The sequence below is a fragment of the Gopherus evgoodei genome, chromosome 9 (assembly GCF_007399415.2).
Source record: "Gopherus evgoodei ecotype Sinaloan lineage chromosome 9, rGopEvg1_v1.p, whole genome shotgun sequence".
Lineage (NCBI taxonomy): Eukaryota > Metazoa > Chordata > Testudines > Testudinidae > Gopherus > Gopherus evgoodei.
The window spans coordinates 89,095,779-89,118,239 of record NC_044330.1 but is presented as its reverse complement, the minus strand read 5'-3'; the positions used below and the strand labels follow the sequence as shown (position 1 = coordinate 89,118,239).

The window sequence follows — 22,461 nt, the reverse complement described above, 5'->3', positions numbered from 1 at the left end:
TTTGTTGCTCCCGCTAACCTGTGTCTAACCGAATATAAATGTATAAACTGTCTTCTGTGTGTTAACAGACCCATCCTCCTTCAGAGGGTCGGTGCCTTCAGATCTCATTGACTTTTCGTAGACGTTGAAGCACATGGTTAGAAGCTAATATAGTAAGAATTTCAGGGGCAAACAGTTCAAAGTTGCACCATAAACCTTGGAGCAAAGAAGCTTGGAAATGGAGAACCAATGACGTCATGGCTCGTGCTCAGAAAATTGGAAGTCAAGGAAAGCAATCTGGAAAACAGACTTTTAGCTGAAAAGTACTTGTTAGTCCTGAATAATGCTGAAAATGCAACCCTGAGGTGCTTCACCAGGACTGCCAATTAAGATTCACATTTACAATGTGATAGGACAGAAAAAGACTATCAATGCAATGCGAGCGGCAGGTGAGACTCCCAGAGAACTAAGAGCTGAGATAGCACCTAGAAATAATGTGCAAGCAAGACTGGACACCTCGGTACCACGAGGCACCCCTCTCTGCGTTGCTCATGCTGCCCTGTGCCCTGTCTGCAATGCTGTCCTTACTCCAATTATTAAACTGCCCGCCGCGGCGCCGCTGTCCCAGCTCATCGCACTCCAACACCCAGCCCAGCCAGGTTCCTCCCTGTACCCCGCGGTCCCTATTACACCGCATCCGACTGCTAGTTCCCCTCCTTTCCCTCCGAACCGACTCCTCCCAATTCATCAAACAACCAATGGAACTACAACAGCTTGCCTCGTTATGATTGGCTGACGGATGAGGACATTGGACCAATAGAAAACGAGCTTGAGCCAAGGTTGTGAATGGGAAGTAGCTTGTCAGTCTTGTTCGTGAGCAAGTGCCTGGGTAGCAGCCTGGCCAATAGGCGGTGGGTGCCGGTGGAAGGAGCGGACATGGCGGCGTTGCGAGTGCTGATGTTGGGAGTCTTGGTGGTGTTGATGGCCTGCGGGGGACCCTGGGCTGCAGGACAGAAGAGGAAGGAGGTGAGGGCCCTCTGCCGCCAGCTGGGATGAGGGAGAAACCAGCCCGGGATCCCCGGAGCTATAGGGGCCATAGTCTGCCCGGCTACCTTCCCCCGGGGGAGCCCGGCCATGTCCTTGGGCTGCCCAGCCTTGGGGAGCCGGGCCCCCGCCTGTGGGGGGCCCTCCGCCCGGAGAGGGGGCAGCGTGGGGAGGCGGGCCCCCGCCTGTGGGGGGCCCTCCGCCCGGAGAGGGGGCAGCGTGGGGAGGCGGGCCCCCGCCTGTGATCGCCTGGAATGGTGTCAGAGGGCAGTGTGGGAAGCTGGGCCCTGCCTGAGGCGGGATCATCTGTGGTCATCGGTAGGGAAGAATTGTGGCCCTGACTTAGTTGCTGTCACTAAAATGTGTCCAAGTTTACATGCCGATATGTGCTGTTATGTGTGAAAACGGTTGGACTACTTGTGTGTGGGTTTGACTGGATTAGCTGAAGAGAATGAGCCTATTAACAGTATCAGGAATAGAGAAATCATTGCAACTGAGCACTTATTTTTTGACCAGAGTAATGTTCTTCAGTTACAAGAAGTGATCCAACACTAATCTATAATTTAATTTAAATCAATAGGCATTACTGGACAATAGTAGGATCTGTTTTCTTGGGACATTAATGCCTGATCATTGGCTTTTGACCTGATTTTTTGGAAGTACTGAACACTCAGAACTCCCATTGAACATTGTTATAATAAAGAACTGTGGACTTTCTCAACCTGAGCACATAATGTGGGTCTTGCCTTCTTTTGGATTTCAGTCATCTTGCTGAAATGTGATCATCAGACTGTTAACAGTTTAGAGTATCAAAAGACAAGACTCTCTTTAATGTTCAGTCCAGTTTTTAAAATAAACATTTTTGTCTTTATTTGTTAGATGGTTTTATCTGAAAAAGTTAGCCAGCTGATGGAGTGGGCCAGCAAAAGAGCCGTTATCCGAATGAACGGAGACAAGTTTCGTCGCCTTGTAAAGGCACCACCAAGAAATTACTCAGTGGTTGTGATGTTCACTGCTCTTCAGCCTCACAGACAATGTGCCGTGTGCAAGTATGGACTTAATTCAATTCTAAAGAACTTAAATTTATGACAAAGAGTCCTGTGGCACCTTATAGACTAACAGACGTATTGGAGCATAAGTGTTCGTGGGTGAATACCCACTTCGTCAGACTACATCTGTTAGTCTGTAAGGTGCCACAGGACTCTATGTCGCTTTTTACAGATCCAGACTAACAGGTCTACCCCTCTGATACTTAAATGTAATGGTTACTCTAAGAAGTGCCATATGTTCTGAGTGGGTAAAAGTTTTGCCCTCCTACTTTGCAGTACCTTTTTCTTGAATTTAAGCAGTTTCATTCAGAGTGGGAGAGACTTAAGACACAATGCACTGTAGTAGTATTTTTCTAATGCAGTCTCTTATATATGCAGATACACAGATCATCTAAAGCAGGGGTCCCCAATGCGGCGCCCGTGGGGGCATCTAAATGCGCCTGCATCCTGGCCAGTGGTCGAGCATCTGCCAAAATTCGGCGGCATTTCGGCATCATTTTGGCAGTGACACCTCTGGACGACGACGCTTGCCGCCGACACACGACGTCATCCAGAGGCGGCGACGCTGAAATTCAGCACCATTTTGGCGGATGCTCGACCGCCACCATGGTCCTTCGTTTAGTGCCCGCCAGATGAAAAGGTTAGGGACCACTGATCTAAAGTCATATTAACTGTACTGATCTCTGTGCTGCAATAATTGCAGCTGTTCAGTAGGAAAAAGGGAAGCTTTTGGACAAATGAAAGGGTTAACTTTAATCTTTTTGGGTGAATGGCTAAACACTTTTTTTTAGAGTTTCCTGTTGAGTCTTGCAGTTTGAGATTTTGCTCACATCTAGAGTATTGATTTACATTTATACTGTGTCAGCTCCTGGGTTCTGCTTCTGGCACTTTGCTTTGCTCCAGAGATATAAAGGGACTCTGAAGGAGGCTTTAATGGCTAGTCGGGGGAATCTCTGGGTCACCTCCATGTACAGCATGCTGGGGGAAGAGGGCACACCTTGAATTCTGCTGCATTCTGATGATTATCAACTGTCGCAACAGCACCTTGGAACACAGGCAGCTGTGCACAATGAAGAACAGCCTTGAGCATCAGCTTTGCATGTTCCCTGCCTCCCAGTTGTGGGCCCAGTGCAGCTTGACCAATCCAGAAGATCTGTCCCTCATCTTAAAAACAAGAAACTCCATGTGCCCAGTGCTGAAAACAGTATGAATAAGCAGTGAAGCATGACATGTCTTGTTAGTTTTAAAATCTTAACTTAAAAAGTGTTTTGGTGGGGATGGGATATGTGTTATTTCCAGTGAGATGTTAGAGCTGGAAGTGTGTTCACAGGTCCCTCTGTTTCTGACATACTCTCATGAGTATAGCATCTGGTTCTATATGTTTTTTCAGGCAAGCTGATGAAGAATACCAGATTCTGGCAAACTCCTGGCGGTACTCCAGTGCATTTACCAATAAGGTGTTTTTTGCCATGGTGGATTTTGATGAAGGCTCAGATGTATTTCAGATGGTAATCTATTTTCCATTTTTTAAAGTGATTTTTAGTTGGGGGGAGTGATAAAGAAATCTACAATACAGAAGATATAGTACAATATTACCATAATGAGGGATGCTGGCCAATCTCTTACGAAACAGCTGCAAAATAAAAATTGTACAGATGTTTTTAAAACTGCAACAACCCTCCAGTCCATGAGAAATGGGCAAGATTTGTTTGCTAATGTGACAGAAGCACTAATAGGCCAAACTACTAATAATATGCAGGGAACAGTACTGAATAGGCATGAGTGATAGACTGGATGACCTGATTAGGTCTTTTATGTCCAACTCCTGTAACGCCATTCAATGTAATAATGGAATTTCAATGACTTATAAAATACTGGAACTAATTTAAATGTTTATGTCAGCTTTCAAAAGACTTCTAACTCTAAAAGTGGTGAGGGAGGGAAGAACCTTTTAATTTCTTATAAAGGTATTTTTAAGAAACTCGGTGTCCCATTTAAAGAGCAGTGTCAGAAAACTGATTTTTTTTTTAACTGACTGAAAATATTGTCATGTCCATCTGATTTTCAAAAATGTGACAAGTTACTAGGAATGCACAGTAAATTACTCTTTAAAATTTCCACTTACTTCATTTTTTCCTAAAAATAAAAGTCTGTTAATTATAGGCAAACAATCTGTGGTCTGTCTCTTAAGACACACAAACTGTTTTTGAAGAAGGTGCAAAATCATCAGAAGAAACTAGAAATGCCATGTTCCTTGCATTCTTTCAAGTTACTTGGAACCTGTGTAGCTCAATCATACAAGTTATTATTCAGGATAGTACTTGATCCAGAATGTGCATTATGTTTGTGTTAATTTGTTTTCAGGGAATTATCAGCTCTTGATCTTGGAGATTTACAGTTGGCTCTTTACAAACCTGTGATTTCAGTTTCATGTTGAAGCAACTCAAAAGGAAAATCAGATTTTGTAGCTGATTTGCCAAGCTTTGAGTGCCATGATTGTTTCAGTCTAAAAGCAAAATTCAGTCCAGAGCCACTGAAAGGTTTACACACCCTGTCTAAGGTTTGGGTTCATGATGAAACCTTGGTGAAGCCTTGCTATTGGAAATGTTATGCAGGTCTTTTATGACAGAAATAGGTGCTTCACTATAGGAATATGCTAGAACACATTAAAAGAAGGCTCATCAATATTCATTAAGATGTGTATGATTATCTTTTGATGCCAATACATGTTTCATCTAGATATTGCTATATAGATTTCTTTATAGATATACTTGTATACAAAGACTCAAAGACCTTCCTTTATGAGCAAGGGCAAGAATAGTACTTTACCATATAGACAACTCTCAGGAGCTTTATCTCACTTATCAGCAGATTTCAGGTACACGTATTAACTGTTCAGACTTCTTTGAGTTCTTTGCCAACCACAGACGTGAGTACTGAAGACATGAGAATATTTGATTAAATGGTGCTGTGTTAAACCTAATGGGAGAATAACCAGTCTCAAACTGCTTTCTGAGATGTGCATTATTGCTAGCATTGGATATCAAATAATTGTGGGTGTCTCAGGACATTCTGGATACTGAAGAGAGAAGATATGAAGCATCCAAGAAGAATGTGCCCGACTAATGTACTGTATACATAATTTTGTGTCATGGATTTTTGCATATCCTAGACCATTTTGTAAGAAAAAAGCATTCAAGCTACTATACCATTTTTTGTTGAAATACCCATTAGATCTATTTTATGAATAGCCCTTCTGTTTAATTACGTGCATAAGCCACAAGACAAAATATGAATGAGAAACTTGCAATAAAATAAGAAAAGTTTTTAAATGGCTAAATTACTTAATTCTTGATGCTTCACTTCTACTTTTATTTATTAATCTTTTTAATGCAGCTAAACATGAATTCAGCTCCAACCTTCATTAACTTCCCAGCTAAAGGGAAACCTAAAAGGGGTGACACATATGAGCTTCAGGTGCGAGGTTTTGCGGCCGAACAGCTTGCTCGCTGGATAGCTGATAGGACTGATGTCAATGTAAGTGCAGATAGACTTTAATTTCCTTTCTGTGATGTAAATCTAGCTGTGGAGAGTCTGTTTGCCAGATGTACAATATGGTTAAGGAAAATATTCTAATTGGCTACTCAAAGCAGGTCCTAAGCCCCGCTATGTCTAGCTGAGCTTTATAGATGAAGTATCTTTTAAAAACAGGTAGCTTTTTTTACATGCCACATTATAATATTTTACATTTATTTAATGCTCTCTATCTAGAATGATTCCAAATCACTTTACAAACTTATGTGGGTTCACCCACCAGTAAAAGCATCATCCACCTCTATAAAAATAAATCTGTTTTATTATTATCACAGGCAGAATATTAAATAGGGCCTAACAGATTTTGCTCCATAGTATGTGTTATTGAAACAAAAGAGAAAAAGTATTAATTTCTGAACTACAGTTAAAATTATTAAAGAAATATGAAGTTGGTGTGTTTTGTACGCTGATATGGTTTTATTTCTCCATATTCATGTTTTTTTAAGAAAATAATTTTTTTAACATAACCTTTTGTGCTTCCATAGATTCGAGTGATAAGACCTCCAAATTATGCTGGTCCCTTGATGTTGGGTCTGCTGCTGGCAGTCATTGGTGGCCTTGTGTACTTACGGAGAAGCAACCTGGATTTTCTCTATAACAAAACTGGCTGGGCTTTTGCTGCTTTGGTAAGCAAAATTACTTTTTTTAACCTCCCTGTTTCAACTTGATCCAGATGGAATTTAAAGGGAAGGAAATATTGCATTTGCTTTGTTACCTCTCTTGCGTGGTGAAACAAATAACTTTTTTCCTTCAGCTGGGCTTATTGTAAACCAGATTCTCCCACTGACCTCAGTGTAAGCTGAACATGAGCAATTTAGGAGAGCATTTGAAACCAAACAGATGAGGCCAATCCACATGCCACATCCTTCCACACTCATTATTATTGTGAATTTTATTTAAAATGATTTTTTTACCCAGTTTTTACTTAGGAACTGATTATCCCTAGTCTATTTCAGTAAAACTCATTTTTTCAGGATATTAAAATACTGGCTTTAGACCAAGGGTAGGCAACCTATGGCACGTTTGCTGAAGGTGGCAAGTGAGCTGATTTTCAATGGCACTCACACTGCCCGGGTCCTGGCCACCGGTCTGGGGGGCTCTGCATTTTAATTTAATTTTAAATGAAGCTGTTTAAACATTTTAAAACTTTATTTACTTTATATACGACAATAGTTTAGTTATATATTATAGACCTTATAGTAAGAGCCCTTCTAAAAACATTAAAATGTATTATCGGCACGTGAAACCTTAACTTAGAGTGAATAAATGAAGACTCGGCACACCACTTCCAAAAGGTTGCCGACCCCTGCTTTAGACTCAAACATTTGCTATTTGGCCTCTGGAATTTCAGCTCAAAGTCCTAAGTATTGGAATAGGTGATGGATTTATAAAAAAGGCTAAATAATTTCATGACCAACAGTGTTTGAAGTTATTCAAGATACAGTCAGTCAAATGTTATATGTTAGGACATATGTTGATAGCATTCAGAAAATCGGAAAGAATCTTTTTCCTGTTATGTGGCTTTGATGTGGTTTTATTTGCTATTAGTTGATACCAGACTTGATGGGACAGTGGTCTGATCTAGTTTGGCAAATCCAGTGTTCCTTGAAATGTGAGCTTATTGTTCCTCTAAGAAGAGAGGACATCTTGGCTAGAACGTAGAACGCTGTAAAGAGTCTTTTGATCGTAATGGCAAAATCCAGAAGTACTGGGATCAAGAGTTCAGTGTAATGCAGATTATATTACTACAGTATTAATATTTTACATAAAGGGTTAGTTGTGCCACAGACTTTCAGGTTTAAGTGAGGATGATTTTGGAAAGACATGACTTCTGGAAGGAAAAGCCCATACTGTTGGTTAAAGTGAAGATGAGGTTCATGTAGCTTTCCTTCTTGGTTGTCTGATAGTAGTACTTGATTGCAAGCTTTTCAGCTCAAACTGTGAGAAAACATTATCAATTAATAATAGATGCTATGTTATGCATAGTATAAGGCAACATCTATACATTCTGGGGTGAAGTGAATTGCAAACGGAACAGAGACACGTATGAGGTCCATACTAATTTGTCGTATGTTGTTCCTTTCTTCCTTTCTAGTGTTTTGTGCTAGCAATGACATCAGGCCAAATGTGGAACCATATCAGAGGGCCACCATATGCTCATAAGAATCCCCATACAGGACAAGTGGTAAGTCTTTATCTTTGTAGGATTACAGTGAAAAGATCTGTGTTAAAAAAACACAAAATCCAGGATGCAAGTTTTGTTTCTGACTTCTCGCTTCCTGAGTCAGCAAGAGTAGGAATGCTATAGAAGGAGCTCTAGAGCAGTCAGTGGGCAAATCTGAGGAGTTGTATTAACTGGCTTAGAAGGAATACCTATCTGTATTTTGCCAGAAGTATAGGAATCATGAAAGAATGGCCTTGAGAGTAAAATGTGTGAACAGAAAGCTCCTCAGGGCTCCAGCATGGATTTAGAGGGACCCACATCTGATCCTATCACTCTTTTGGCGAAGAAGGAGGAGGAAACATGACCTTCGTATTATGGAGGTCATGTTTCCTCCTCCTCCTTAGCCAAAAGAATGATAGGACCAAATGTGGGTCCCTCTAAATCCATGGATTGTGATTAATATTTTGGATGTTATCACAAAGCAATGAAGTCAGGATTTGCCAATCAAGTTTACTACATAGTTGTTAGTACTTAGAGTAAATGTGACAGTATATACTAATTGGTTTGAATTTCATTACAACCAGACTGCAATTTGCTGTAGTGCCTTATAATTTAGCGTCAGTGCCACAAGAATGGTGGTATTAACCCTATGACCCAAGAACAAAGGCTGCTTAATATCTGGTTCATTTTAGGTGTTTTGTCTTTTGTAGCTGTTTCTCTTGTGTGCAATAAAATACATAAAAATAAAACTAGACATGTAGTCACTAATCAGGCTAAGAATGATCATACTGACCAGCCAGATGACATGCCTTGTTCAATTCGATATGATGATTCACTCTAATTCATGACTAGATTGCATGTAACAGCTAATACTAAAAAGGGAATGGTCTAGACAGAACCCTATATCAGGATCAGGGAAAGTCAATTCATAAGAAGGCACTACATTGTTTATAGTTCCATTTATTTTATTTTATTTTGTTTCAAATGCTGAGGGACTTCTTAGTTTCAGGTATGCTATATTTTAAGAGGAGATTTCGGTTTGTTGCTGTAGACATATCAAAAGCTAAGTGAAGATACAAAAAAGAATTACCATATATACTTCTTCATAAGCTGAATTTTTTGGGTATAGAGAGGGAGAGGTGGGACACAGCCCCTCCTCCCAACAGAGGGAGCAAGGAGAGGCAGCACAGCCAGCAGGGAAGAGGCAGGGCCAGAGTCTCTTTGCTTCTGGCCATGCTGCTCTGCCCCTAGCCTCCAAAGCAGCTGCAGCTCCAGGGCTGGCAGGCTGCAGCCGTGCCGCTTGGCCCTGCCCCTAGAGCAGGCTGTGGCCGCATCACAGGCCTGCCGGAGCAAGCTGCGGCCATGCTGCCCGGCCCAGCCCGCTGGAATATGCAGCGGCTGCGCTGCCTGGTCTGGCCCACCAGCTTGCTTACTCCCTGCTGGGAGCCCCAAGCCCTTTAAATTGCCTCTAGGGAAGCCAGGCCACCCCGGTTTGGCGCACTGGCTTACTTTCATCTCTGGGTAAGGGGTGGGGCTGCAAGCTCCAGCAGCTGCACAACATCCTTAGACAGCAGCATGGTAAGGGGGCCAGCCAGGGCTGGGAGGAGAGGTTGGATAAGGGATAGGGAGCGGTTGGAAGGGGTGGAAGTTATGGGGGGGTGTCAGGGGATGGGGAATGGGGGGATTGGGTAGACATGGGAGTCCCGGGAGTCTGTCGGGGTGGTGGTGGATGGAGTTGGGGCAGTCAGGGGACAGGGAGTGGTGTGAGTTGGGTAGGGGGTGGGGTCCTGAGGGGCAGTTAGGGTGGGGGGTCTTGGGAGGGGGTGGTGGGTTGCAGGTTCTGAGGGGGGCAATCGGGGGCAGAACATGGGTTGGGGCCAGATGGGTGGGTGGTATGGGGGAGACAGGCATGTGGGGCTTGTACTTACCACACGGTTCCATACCAGGTCTTTGGGGTCACTTTGGCAGCGGGTCCTTCACTTGCTCTGGGTGAAGGACCTGCTGCTGAAAACCCAGACCGAGTGAAGACCCCCGCTGCTGCCGAACTGCCGAGGACCTGGTAGGGAACCGGTCCTTAGGATTTTGGGAGCTCATTGCTGTTTAGGGTAGATAAGTACCAATTATCGTGTTACATGTTTGGTGAGTCAGAAATGATACCTGTTCTATTTTCTACTTCCAAACTTGAAATTACGTTTTATAGATATTTTGCTAACCACTTTCTTCCAGAATATATTCTTGTTACTAATCTATTTTAGAAGAAGCGCAACAGTTGCACTCTGCTTAGACTGTGGGGGTACATTATTTTAACCAAATTGGCTTTTTTTAATCGACTTTATCTCAAGCCCTTCTCTTTTGTCTCAACGCCATACATTTTAATTCCATCTGTCATATGCCCTCCGCTGCTCTACTCTGTCACTTCCATACATACGTCTTAAAAAATGAATCTAAGACATCTCTTGGTAGTGGGAGACATGACAGCAGTTGGACTTTTAAGCAGCTTTCTTCTGCTGCTTTCAGGTTCTCTGTGTTAAACAGTTTTATTGCCTCCCAGAACCTGGCCTTCCTGTTTTTTTTAACATGTACAACAGCTCTTCTCTCCTTGCCTCCCCCACATACCCAGTAACTAGTATGTAAAACCATTATTTCTATTTGTATGTATTCAGACATGCTTTTGTTCTCTTTGATGTTTTATTGAATTTTATAAGAATTTAATCCTTATGACTTAATAAAAAGTTACATTAGCTTGTCTTGTCCTCTTCACTTCTGCCTTGCATGTCAGATAGGCAAGACGCACCTCAAGTGCTTCTCAGTTGTACTGGGCCTACGACATCTCTTGAGATGCCCGTGCCCCAGATATAGACACTGAAATGAATGCTGCTTCAAAAATCTTTCAATTAACCTGTGAGTAAAACATGAAAATATTCCTGCAGCATATCTTGATCTTTACCTAGACAGACACATACGCTTTCCAACCACGTTCATTTTTAATTCTCTGAGTGTTACAAAGCATTGCTGAGCTGCTGTCAAAAATGTTGTTGTGCTGGGATCTAACATAACCCCACATACACAAAGCTTTCCAAATGTAACTGACTGGCAATAAAATTTTATTCTCCATATAGTCTAAACTGTTTGTTTGTTAACTTATTCAGTTTGCAAACTTTTAAAAACAAACCAGCCATGCTGAATGGTTTGTCTAAGCTACATTGAGTGAAAATAATTTTCACTTTTAATGTTTTTCTTACCAGCATTTCCTGTGTTTTGCTATTGCTTTCTGTTCATCTCTTTCTCAAGGGCACATGTGGCAGATATTTTTTTTTCAATATCATAAAAAAAAAATTTGATTTAGACTTGAGCTTTATTCTTCATTCTGTTCTTAACTTTTCCCATTTGTAACTTTCTTTTGGTTTCTTTATTTCCCCTTTTTATCCTGGGAAGACCTTAAGTGCTTCATTCTGGGGCCCAACATGTAGGGTCCACAAGGTGGTGGAGGAGAATTCTCATCACATAGGGTTGTGATGTATGTGAGTTCATGCAACTCATCTTCACATTACCCAGAAAAGAGGGAGAGGAAGAGAACTAATTGGGGAAGTGGCAGTGGAGGGTGGTGGGGGGCAAGGGCAGGAGAAGGCATGTTTGTAGTACTCTGCACTGCACTAAAGGGAATCTAGGCAGCAGGGCAGGCCAGGTAGCACTTCTGTAGGTTCAAAGAGCCCTGGAGCTATGCTCTACCATACACTTGAAAGATGGCTTTGGCCCTGCAGCAGCCCAATATCTGGATGGTGCAAAGGTTGCATAACACCACTTTTGTCCCTGCTGCTCCTGGGACACCTCTCCTGTGCTCTGTTCCTGAGATAGAGAACACAGGATATAGCCCCAGGTTTTATATCCATTACTAATTACTTTAAACTCCGAAGTTTCTTTCTTACTTGAATTTTGTCTTTTACAGAACTATATCCATGGAAGCAGCCAAGCCCAATTTGTGGCTGAAACACACATTGTTCTACTGTTTAGTATCCTTTATAATAAAATATACACATCTGATGGCAATTTAATTTTCTGCCAAACCTATACCTTCTCCCTTCACTACGGGAGTAGTGCCTTTATAATATGCCAACAGCCAACATTTCCTTATGCCCACAATCTGTCAGTTCAACAGGATTAGGTTACTGTCGTCACGGCCGGCTCCAGCTTTTTTGCCACCCCAAGTAGCGAAGTTCCCCGCCCTCCCAAAAAAAAAAAAAAAAAAAAAAGCCATGATCAGTGGCACTTCAGCAACAGCTCTACCGCGCTGCTTCATTCCTTGGCGGCAATTCAGCAGCAGGTCCTTCCCTCCAAGAGGGAGTGAGGGACTTGCTGCCAAATTGCCGCCGAAGACCCGGATGTGCCGCTCCTTTCCATTGGCCGCCCCAAACACCTTCTTCCTTTGCTGGTGCTTGGAGCCAGCCCTAACTAGAAGAGCCCTTCTCTTCTCTTTCTCCTGGGACTCAGTATGCCCTTAAATGAAGCTGTGGACCACTGCATTCTTTGAGACAGCCTGTATTGGTGTCTGGCAATAGGTAGGTGGAAGCAGAACTCATCATTCTTTCTCTCTCTGTTGGTGGATTCTTTCCTCTGTACTAAGACTTCCTCTCCAATGGAATCCCATAGATGCTTAGAAGTGTGCAGTGGCCCATGAACTAAGTTATCCTATTATTATCTTAACCTTAGCTATTATGCTATTGTTTCACACCTTTTGGTTTCCTGTCTTGACAGAGTAAAGTTACAGCTTTGTCACCACTGCCTTCACCTATGTTTTAAAGTTTTTCTTCCAATTCAATATCTTCCAATTCAACTTCTCTCTCCTATTTTTCCTCAGCCCAGACGTGCAACTTTTTTCCTTCCACTGTTGGTAACCTTAGTTGTCCTTGTTTCTGAACTTTCCTCCTCAAGGAACTTTCCTCCTCAAGGATCTTTCTGTAATTCCACCAATTCCTACCTCCACATCACTTCTGTATGCTACTACCTTATCTCCTTACTGAAATCTCTGTCCAGGTGATTTGTCTCCTCACCTTTTCTATAGCAACAACCTTCTCTACAGCCTCAAAGTCCCCGCTCTTCAGATACCCCTGCCTGCATTTTTAAAGTACAAAGAGAAGAAAATGTACCATAATAACATCAAGCCAGTGCACTGGCTCCTCATCTACTGAATCATTTCAAGATCTAGTACAAAAAAAAAAAGTAGACTACATTTTCCACCCACCCACCACCAATTCCTTTCCATTTTGTTGTTTAATTCTGCTAAGCATTTTGGAGGTACACATTATATAAATAATGCGATTTTAAGTTTTATATCAACTTTCTCATTGTTTCACATTCTTAGTTTAAAAACAAAAGCTACAGTTGACCTTGTAATTCTCAGCCGGTATCCAGTTTCATCAGGCTCCAAAATGGGTCTTCTGTGAATTATCCCACCTCCCCCTGAGTGTCTTGTTATTTCAGTAAATGACAGGCTTAGTCTTTTGTCTCTTTACAGTATTACAGTGTAGCCACAATACAGTGTAGCCACAATATAACTTGTCAGTTCAGGTGAATGAAGAAATTAATGTTAAGTTTGATACAAAGCACCAGGAATCTTCGTTTTCTTTCACTGCACTTTTGATTTATTCTGATTGTTTTAAGTTGGTGATAGAGTTTTGTGACTCCGTGTTTTGAAAGGGTTTCCAAATTTCAGTGCATTTGTTGAACAGCATGAGAGAGAGTTTTTTGTTTTTGTTTTTTTTAGGCAAAAGTGTTGCCATAAAGACCAGTTTGGGACAGAGGGAATTTCTTTCTTTCCTTTTTTACCTATTATTACTCTCTTCTGTTGGTTCTGAATCTAGTCAAATTCCACCTATCAAGAGTTGTCAAGCAGATTGCAATGACAAAATGTTAAAACAAATTGGGCTTTAAAGTGCTTCCATTTTGTGTGTCTGTGTGTCTCCAGTCCCCCTACCAAATTTTCTAATCGTTAAAGTTCTTCAAAACAGGCACAATTTGGTAGAATCATTTAATAATTGTAATTTTTTTCATGTAGCTTCACTAACTGAAGAGTCATTTGAACAGGAATCAAAGGATCTATATTGCTTCCATTGAAGTCAATGATAAAAACCCTTTCTTTTTCAGTGGAAGCAGGATTAGGTCTGAAATGTACATATTGCAATGCAATTAAACTATGTAGGGCTTCCATTCTGTTTTGTTGCGTATAGAATTTCACTGTGTCAGATTTCCCTATGGTCAAATACAGCATAACCAGCTTATAAATTCTGACCTTAATTTTAGCAAGTCTTTATTGGTGAATAATAGTTCAAACTGAAAAACAGAAAAGTCCAGACTTTGCTGTTTGTGCCTGGTATCTGTCAAATTAATCAAAAACTGAGAAATATATTAACTATCATCTTGTTAGGCCAACAGAAGTTTAAAATAACATGAACAAGCTTTTGAGAATCACTTCTCATCAGGAATGGGAAGGTGAACAAGGTAGACCAATATGAATTAGAGGCAAGGTCTTAATTCATACCTCCCTCTTTCTGAGGAAAAGTGTGATATTCGTCTCCCCCCCCCCCGCTTGCTTAGTCTAATTAGGATTTGTAGCTAGTGCATTTAAACAGATCTCTGACATTTTCCTGGTTTTTGCTCTTCTGTGTTTCCTGGAATAATATTACCATTACTGCATGTTGTAATTTTTCGACTGTGTCTATCTTGGTTGGGGAGTCTTTAATCTTTCGAATAAGTTTTGTATGTGCCACATATGTGATTATGATTGAATGGATTTATTAAATTTAAAAATAAAATACATGGTGTCTCTGTCAGTTTAGCCTTAAACAGTTTTTGCAGATGGTGGTGTTACTTTAGGAATGGTACTCCTGCATGAAGCTGCTACCTCTGATATGGATGTGGGGAAAAGAAAAAGTAAGTAATGCTTTTAATCCAAGCAGTGCATTTTGTTGCTTAATTGAATCTCCATCAAAGAAAGATGCATTCAGGAAATGTTTCCAGTGTGATGGTTTACTGCAGTGCTGGCACTCTTATTAGCTCGTTTTTGGTTTTTTTTCCCCCCAAGGAGTTTAGATTCTCTGCATTTAATTCCTCCTTCAGTGTTGAAATCTAGCAAAACAATAAAATTAAAAGTTATTTCACATTCCATCTTTTATTCAGACAATTGTCGGAGCGGACTTGGAACACAGAGGAGAGAAGCAGGATAGTATTGAACAATTGTCTCGTTTCTCTGTGAAAGACTACTAAAAAATAAAAGCTCAACTTTTAAACTCATAATGGAAGGATGAGCACTAGGGTAGCTCCAGGTTATCAAATAGATATTTGATCTGATAAGATGGCCTTTAACTAAAAATCCAGATAAGTCACCATCCAAGAAAAGCCCTTTCCTCAGGGTTTATTTGTTTGTTTATTATGCACAAAATTATCAAGAAACAGCAAATCAGCTGGAAAACACTGGGCAATATTTCCTCAGAGGCTTTCCTTGCTTTAACCAGCCAGGAGGGGAGAAGATATGGCTTTCTCCTTTGACTCACCTTCCCGTTCTGTTTATACTTCATCCTGAATAGCAATGTAACAGGCAGCGACCTGCTAATCCTTTACACGCTGCTGTGCCTTTACCTTGTCACATTCCACAGATCTATTTTAGTACCTGATAATGCATGTACACCTCAAGTAACATTATATACATTTGGTTCGTGTAACTCAGCTGACTAATGTTCTTTCAGTCTATTGTCAGTTCACAGATTATTGACCCAATAGATTGTGGTAGTTATGGCTTATCACAGAGGTTCTCAAACACTTATTTGTGGGCTGCTTCTTAAAGGACCACTGTCACCTTTAGTTTTTTTAAAATGCTTGTATATGGGCTGTGTTGTCTGTTTTATAGAAGTGTTTTGCACATTTCCTTCTCTACAGTTCATGGCGATTGGTTCAGCAGACAAGTATACGCTGACCCAACCACAACCTTCTATATTATAATGTGCAAGAACTCTTTTCTGGCTGTGCACTAGCTCCTCTCATTTATCTGCAACAGTTAATTCTGCTCAAACTCCCCCTGCACACTTGGCCCTTTGGATGGGAGCAGGGAGTTATTGACACCAGCCTTTGTCTCCTTTGCCCTGCTACTTCCCAACCTAGAGATGGAATTACCTTCCCCTATTCTGCTGCTCCACAATGTGTGAGAGAGAGATAGATGCTTTCTTCTGCCCAATTATCCTGTTGTGCATAGTACATACAGAAGCATTTGGAGGAGCTTAGTGAGGTGCAAGAGAGAAAAAACAGCACTCTGGGTTATATGGACTTTTATAAGTGCTATGTAGTATTTGATAATTAAAAGAGATGGAGGGGCTTACTTTTCTATACTGGATCTGTATTATCAATATAGGGTGTGTCACACTGTCTGGAGTGGCTCACTACCAAGGATGCCAACCTCAGGACAGACTGTCAAGAAGCAGAGCAAAGACCCCAAACTGGTTTTATGTTCTATAATGAGATTTCACCAACCCAGTAACAAGCGTGAACTCCTAAAGCACTATAAGTCTTACCATGGAGTTACAGTCACATTGGGCATTCCAGTCTATCTTGCCACCAGGCGAGCTGGACTTAGTGATAGATGGTTGCTATACACCAAAGATCAAAAAATACTCAGGTTGCTCCTAGAGCCAAGTTAATTTGTATCTTATGTCTCACACCAAAGACAATGGTTGTAGCCAATCCTATAGTAAACTATCTAAGGATGTATCAACTAAGAAGAGAAATGAGAGAATTATTACAAGGTGAAAGCAGGCAAACACACATAAACAAAGGAGTTGCAGTGTATGGTTTCAAAAGGTGACAGAGTTGTAATTTGTCAGCTCTGAATGTCTTTTAGGACTACCCAGGTTGACCCTGCAGATCTCTGCTTTTATTTCATATCTCTGGCCCTGTGAGAGTCCAAACAGTAAGAGATGAAAAATTTTCTTCTCAGCTATTCGTGTTTCCTTCTTCCCAAATTCAAGCTGATGGAACGAGCCCTTTCGCATGTAGCCTCTTCAAGGATGGAAGGGGCAATTAACAAAGGCTATGTCTACACTGAACTTTTGTCGCTAAAACTTTTGTCACTAGGGTGTGAAAAAACAGCCAAAACCTTCTTCCTCCCCCCCCCCCCCCTGAACCACAAATTTTAGCAACAAATTTGTCGTCGGGAGCCACACTCCTGTTGACAGAGCTACCGCCCCTCATTGGGGATGGTTTTATATTGTCGCTGGGAGATAAAGAGCGGCCACAGCGCACCTTACGCCAGCACGGCTGCAGCGGCACAGTCGCGCCGTTGTAAGGTGCGCTGTGTAGACATAGCCAAAGTCTTTGTATTGTGATATCCCACAATGGCCCATTTAGTTTTGATGGGCCCTCTTGATGGACAGGAGACAATTCCTCCTGACTGGGCTCAGTTTCAGAGGATACATTTTTTTACAGTTGCAAAGCAAAAACTTAAATATTACCTAATAGCGCGTGATAAAGATATAAGTGAGATTAATACATGCAGCGATTTACAAGCATTTCATAAAGTCTAAACTCCTGGTTGTAAGTTCAATGCCCATCTTAACCATACTAACACACAGGAGAAAACAGACTGGTTTCCAGCAGTGAATTTGTCAGTGTTCGGCTGAGGCCTAAAGCCTTGGCAAGAGCTAGCACCTGGTCTGCCAGCATCGCAGGGTGGGATTTTTCAAAGGGACTCAGCAATCACCTAATCCTGCTCCTGTTGACATCCACAGTTAAATTCCCATAGAGTGCAGCAGGTGGAGATTTAGCTATTGTTGAGCATTTTTAAAACCCTATCCATAGTCGTGGTTTCAGGGTGGACTCATCTGTCTGATCATTTTATTCTGCACTCTGTTGCTTATCTACAGTAATGTGTGTAGCTGGTGTTGGCCTGGTGGTATTATTCTTCAGCTGGCTGCTCTCTGTCTTCAGATCTAAATACCATGGCTACCCATACAGGTATGGCTTTTTTTGCTGCTTAAATTGTTGTGCTTTAATATATAGGTGTCGATGTAGCTATATTACATTGATTAGAGCAGAGTATTGTAGTAAATAAAGGTACAGTGGCTTAAAACATTGAGATTTTATAACCATATGAGGTGCTACTTGCATGGTTTACAATGTAACTAAAAATGAATAAACTCTTACCTTACATTCATTTTGATTGGGGTTTCCCTTCCCAATAGTTTTTTGACAAAAGTGGGTGACTATAAAAAACACTGCTTTGCCTGAAATCCACTTCAGAAGAAAAATGGTAAACAAGTTTTCCTGAAAACGCTTTTCAGGAGGCATAAAAGCTAGTTGATTGCAGTAATGACCAGAAACTTTTGTGGTCAACAGTTACAGTCACTATTTCCTCTATCCTATTAAAAACAAAAGAAAAAGTGCTATGGTACTTTTTATATTCTAACAGGTGTGGAGTAAGTAAGAATCCAAAGATTACTTAGTATTAAACATTTTTCATGCCACATGTCATTACTCGCCATAAATTCGGTAATAGGAGTGAAGCATTTGATGACCTTAAAGCCTTTTTCCTAGATTTTTTTCCAAATCACCTCTTTCTTAATTGTTCCCTCATTAGAGATGAGCTTTTTTCCAAAGCTGCTTAAGGAATTTGGAACCCAAAGTCTACCTGGAGTTCTAAATTTCTTGGGCTTAGATCTTCAAAGCTGTCTGTGTCTCTGCATTTGTTATATGGAGCATCTAGTACACTTTTTGAGGGGCTGAAGTCCTAATCAGTAGGACTCTATATAACACCAGGTTTTGATTTGTAACTGTTTTATCCTTTTGGAGGGAAAAATTTTAAAGGTACAGATGGGAGTTAGGAAGCCAGCTCCCATTGACCTCCTCTTCTGTTGCTAGTTTATGATTTGCCCTTGCTTCTGTAGGCTGATATTTTCATCTCGCTGCCAGAGCAGGGCAATTGTTCTTTCAAAAAAAATTCTATTAAAACCCATAGAGTGTTTTGGAACTAATGAGGGCGTGCTTCCAGAGCAATGGACAGAGTTCGATCAATGCTCTTTCTTGTGACTGATATGGAAGGAGACTGTCAGAACCCCCACATTTTCAGCTTTTAATTCTTCTACCATCAATGAGCTTTGTATGTTAATCAACTTTGTAGCCCAGAAGGGATGGATGTGGTTCCTTCCAGAGCCAGTCAACGTAACATATGAATTACTACAGGACTTGCTGTAAAGGGACTTCTCCCCAACTACTTCCACCTCAGCTGTACCATACCCAGTTCATGTCATGTTACGGTCTCTCATATGCCCCTAATCATTCTGAATGAAAATGTCTAGAGATTCAGTGCTTTTTAAAAAAAAATATCCTGTGTTTTGTTGCAGTTTCCTGATGAGTTAAAGGATTCCACAGGCTGGGAGCATTTGAAAGGTGTCAACTCTGAAATTGCGTGTAATGGAACTGAAGAGCTAAATGCGTATGGTTCATGCTACCTCTCTTTAAAGCGAATGAGATAGTTAAACACTGAACCAAAGAAAATGTGTAGTGCCTTAATATGACAAGCAGTATGCTCTGAAAGTCACATGGAGTATTAAGATTCAGTCTTTTTTCATAAGCTTTACATCATGTTAAACCATTTTACTTTAAACCTAGTGGAATTCAAAACTTAGAATATGAACTACTAGTGTTTCTTTGAAATAACTAGAAACAGTACTTACATTCAGTTTGATAATTTGTTTGCCTCATTTTTCCTGCCCCCTCAAAGGTCTGTGGGGGGTGTTTTTGTTTTTTTTTTTTAATTGCATTCTCTTTCCTGTCTACCCATTGCTGCTCTCGCTGGCATTTTTCCTTTACCTTTTTTCATAACTCTGATGCCTGGGTCATACCCTTTCATGAATGAGGGGGCCAAATTCAGCATGCACCTAGAAACCTCTTCCTCTTTTCTGGAACACTCTCCAGTCTCTAGTGGCGAATGTACAGATCTTACAGTTCCTCATCTTGAATCTCTTGTATTTAACTGCAGTGCAGTGCAACTGATAACTTCCCCTTACTCTGTGTGGGTAATCAACATATAGCACTGGTGAATGCATGTAGAATCTTGAATTAAGTTATCTAGAGTGGTTTAATATTGATTTTTTTCCCCCTTCAATGCTCAACACTCCCCATCATCAAAAAGACACTGCTATTTTTTTAATAAAATGACCACAGTTTGTTGCAGTCTCTGCTAGCCTCAGCTGTCTATTAGGTCTGGGAAATCCCCACTTCCCCTCCGAACACATTGCCCTGTTACTAATTGGCCAGTGAGGACTCTCTTTGACTGCCTAACACAGAAACTCCCCTGTACGCAATAAATGCTGGCACCGTGAGTCCAGTTTACATAGCCCAATGTCAGGAATGTTCTTAGTCTTTTTTCTTCCTTCTAAGTAGTTGATTGTGAAAAACTAATCTGAAAAATAGCCCAAAGGAGCCAGTTTCAGCTGATAAAGCAGAGGGATCCTAAGTGTGGTTTAAAAATATTCTCAGAATCCTGCCAAACCAGCAGACATACCAGCACTTTCAGTCATTATCACTTGGAACTGTGACTTGCCACCTCCGTTAACTTGTTCTAGTTTCCTTCAGCCTCACTTATTAGAGAGATTGGGTTGGGGGATACAGGTATGATCCTAGGATAAACATTATTATCCCAGTGGAGATTTTTTAGTTTTATAGTAGCCCTTTCTGCTTTATTTTCTGCTCTTATTTCCGCTAACAAGCATAGTGTGCCCCTGAGACAGTTTCTTCTCCATTCCATCCCTAAGAAGGAGGAGACTTGACTTCTTGTGCCTCAGCCCAAATAGTCTTAAGAATGGGACATGACTAGGAATTCCAGCACCTGTACTAGTGAGAACTCTTGCAGCTTGACTAGATAGTTCTACCTGCTGCAGGGCAGGACAAATGCTTGGTGGTAGTTTGTCATGGAGGATGTTATAAATAGGTAATTTCTCACTTCCTGTCCTCTTTCCTCTCCCAAAGGGGAAAGGGATATGGAAATTTTCTTTAGACTGAAGAGTAGATGAGAAATAACTACTTCATTCAAACTAGAATGTTACTGTTATGCAAGTTTGCTACATTAAGTTACATCTCAAGTGCCTTAACTACACTAATCTAGTCTTTTGGTAATGGTTCAATTTAAATATTAAGATATGTTTTTGTACAGCTCAGAATGATGAGCCTTAGTGGCACAAATAATCACATGATTGGATTTTGGACAACTTTCAATAAAATGTTTTACAGTCTGATCCTTATTCTTGTGTCTGAAATTTAAACATACATTATAAAATATTCTATTAACAAAATAGAAAATTGTGATTCCTTTTGAAAATGAAGTTAATTTTTCTCACTCTAGTACATTAACCTAATAGACTTTTTGTCAGCAGTATGACTAGATAAACTGTCTGGGGTCTACTGGACTAGGACAGAAAATATAGTCCCAAAATATGACAGTGTTCAAGTTTCCTAGCCAGAAGACTAGTTTTCTCCTATCTTGGTCTTATGGATTTTCTTGTACATTCCCTCTGATGCATTTGGCCACTGTCCTGAGAGAAGATATTGGGCTAGATGGACTACTGGTCTTATCCAGTATGGCATTTTGTATAGGAAGAAGCAAGCTAGCACTGAGTGCTGGAACTTTGAAGATGTTTGCAGTGCAATTATTAATTGTTTCAGCTGTTGCTTTTTCATCAATAGTTCAAGAATGCTGCCATTAGGTATTTTCAAGCTTGCTGAACTTCAACTGTTGGGAACCTAGAGTCATGATATCTAAACTATCCAACCATAGCCACTTAGGACTCTGTTTCTGAGAAGGTAAAATCTTTGTTGCTTTAACTGTTATTAGGCTTGTTTCTAGTACTAGTTTTGAATACATGAAGTACATTTTTATAGGCCCTTCAGAGGAGAACATAGTTATATGACTGATTAGCTTTCAGGCAGTTGCAGGAAACCTGTGAACCAGACCATTTTAGTGGGTAGAGAGGAAGGCTGGCATTTATGGTTAAGATAGTGGACTTTAAGTGAAGAGATCTAGATTCTCCTGCTCTGTGACTTTTAGCAAGCCACTTAATTTCTGTGGCTGAGTGTCTCACTTATAAAATGGGAATAATGGTGTGAGAAATAAAACATTTCTCTGTCTTCTCTACCAAGACTATAAATACAACACATAGACTTGAAGGCAAGGTGAATTAAAATAGAGCAAAAAAAGAGTAAGTGTTCTAATAAAGACCTGTAAGGTCCCTGTCTTGTGCCGAGGAGATCTGCTTATGGATCTAACAGTCAGGGTTGAAATACCTACTCTGTAGAACCATTAGTTTGAATTTTAGCAGATTCTACTTGCCCCTTCAATTCATTTAGATCAGCTGAACCCCGTCAGTTTCCTCCATGTGTGCCTTTAGACCAAAGGGTTGTCTGTTCTGTGCAGACATTAAAGATCCATTATACTGTTCAGAAGAGTGAGTGGCTCTGAGCTGGCCTTCTCAGCAAAAATTTTCCATTCCAGCATTGTTGTGGTGTGATCTGAGTTGACTGTTGCCCTCAGCTGTGCTATTGTGGTAGCTATATCTTTAAATATTTTGGAATTACAGACCATGTGTAAGTGTAAAA

At 40.8% G+C, this 22,461-nt stretch overlaps 1 protein-coding gene across 1 annotated transcript; it reads left to right on the top strand.

Moving 5' to 3' along the window:
• Positions 1-848: 848 nt before the first annotated feature.
• MAGT1 (magnesium transporter 1) lies at positions 849-21,108 on the top strand. The gene is made up of 10 exons (XM_030575490.1): positions 849-1,005; positions 1,903-2,072; positions 3,463-3,580; positions 5,469-5,609; positions 6,152-6,292; positions 7,762-7,851; positions 11,777-11,840; positions 14,683-14,757; positions 17,736-17,826; positions 19,212-21,108. The coding sequence occupies exons 1-10, from the start codon at positions 916-918 to the stop codon at positions 19,225-19,227; spliced, it is 996 nt and encodes a 331-aa protein (XP_030431350.1). The 5' UTR covers positions 849-915; the 3' UTR covers positions 19,228-21,108.
• Positions 21,109-22,461: the final 1,353 nt, after the last annotated feature.

Bases quoted from the DNA above. Each gene is read 5' to 3' on its own strand.
- MAGT1 (XM_030575490.1), top strand. From the start codon at position 916: ATGGCGGCGTTGCGAGTGCTGATGTTGGGAGTCTTGGTGGTGTTGATG. The intron at 3,581-5,468 runs GTAATCTATTTT...TTTTTAATGCAG, and splicing joins GCTCAGATGTATTTCAGATG to CTAAACATGAATTCAGCTCC. The intron at 14,758-17,735 runs GTAAGTAATGCT...GCTTATCTACAG, and splicing joins GGATGTGGGGAAAAGAAAAA to TAATGTGTGTAGCTGGTGTT.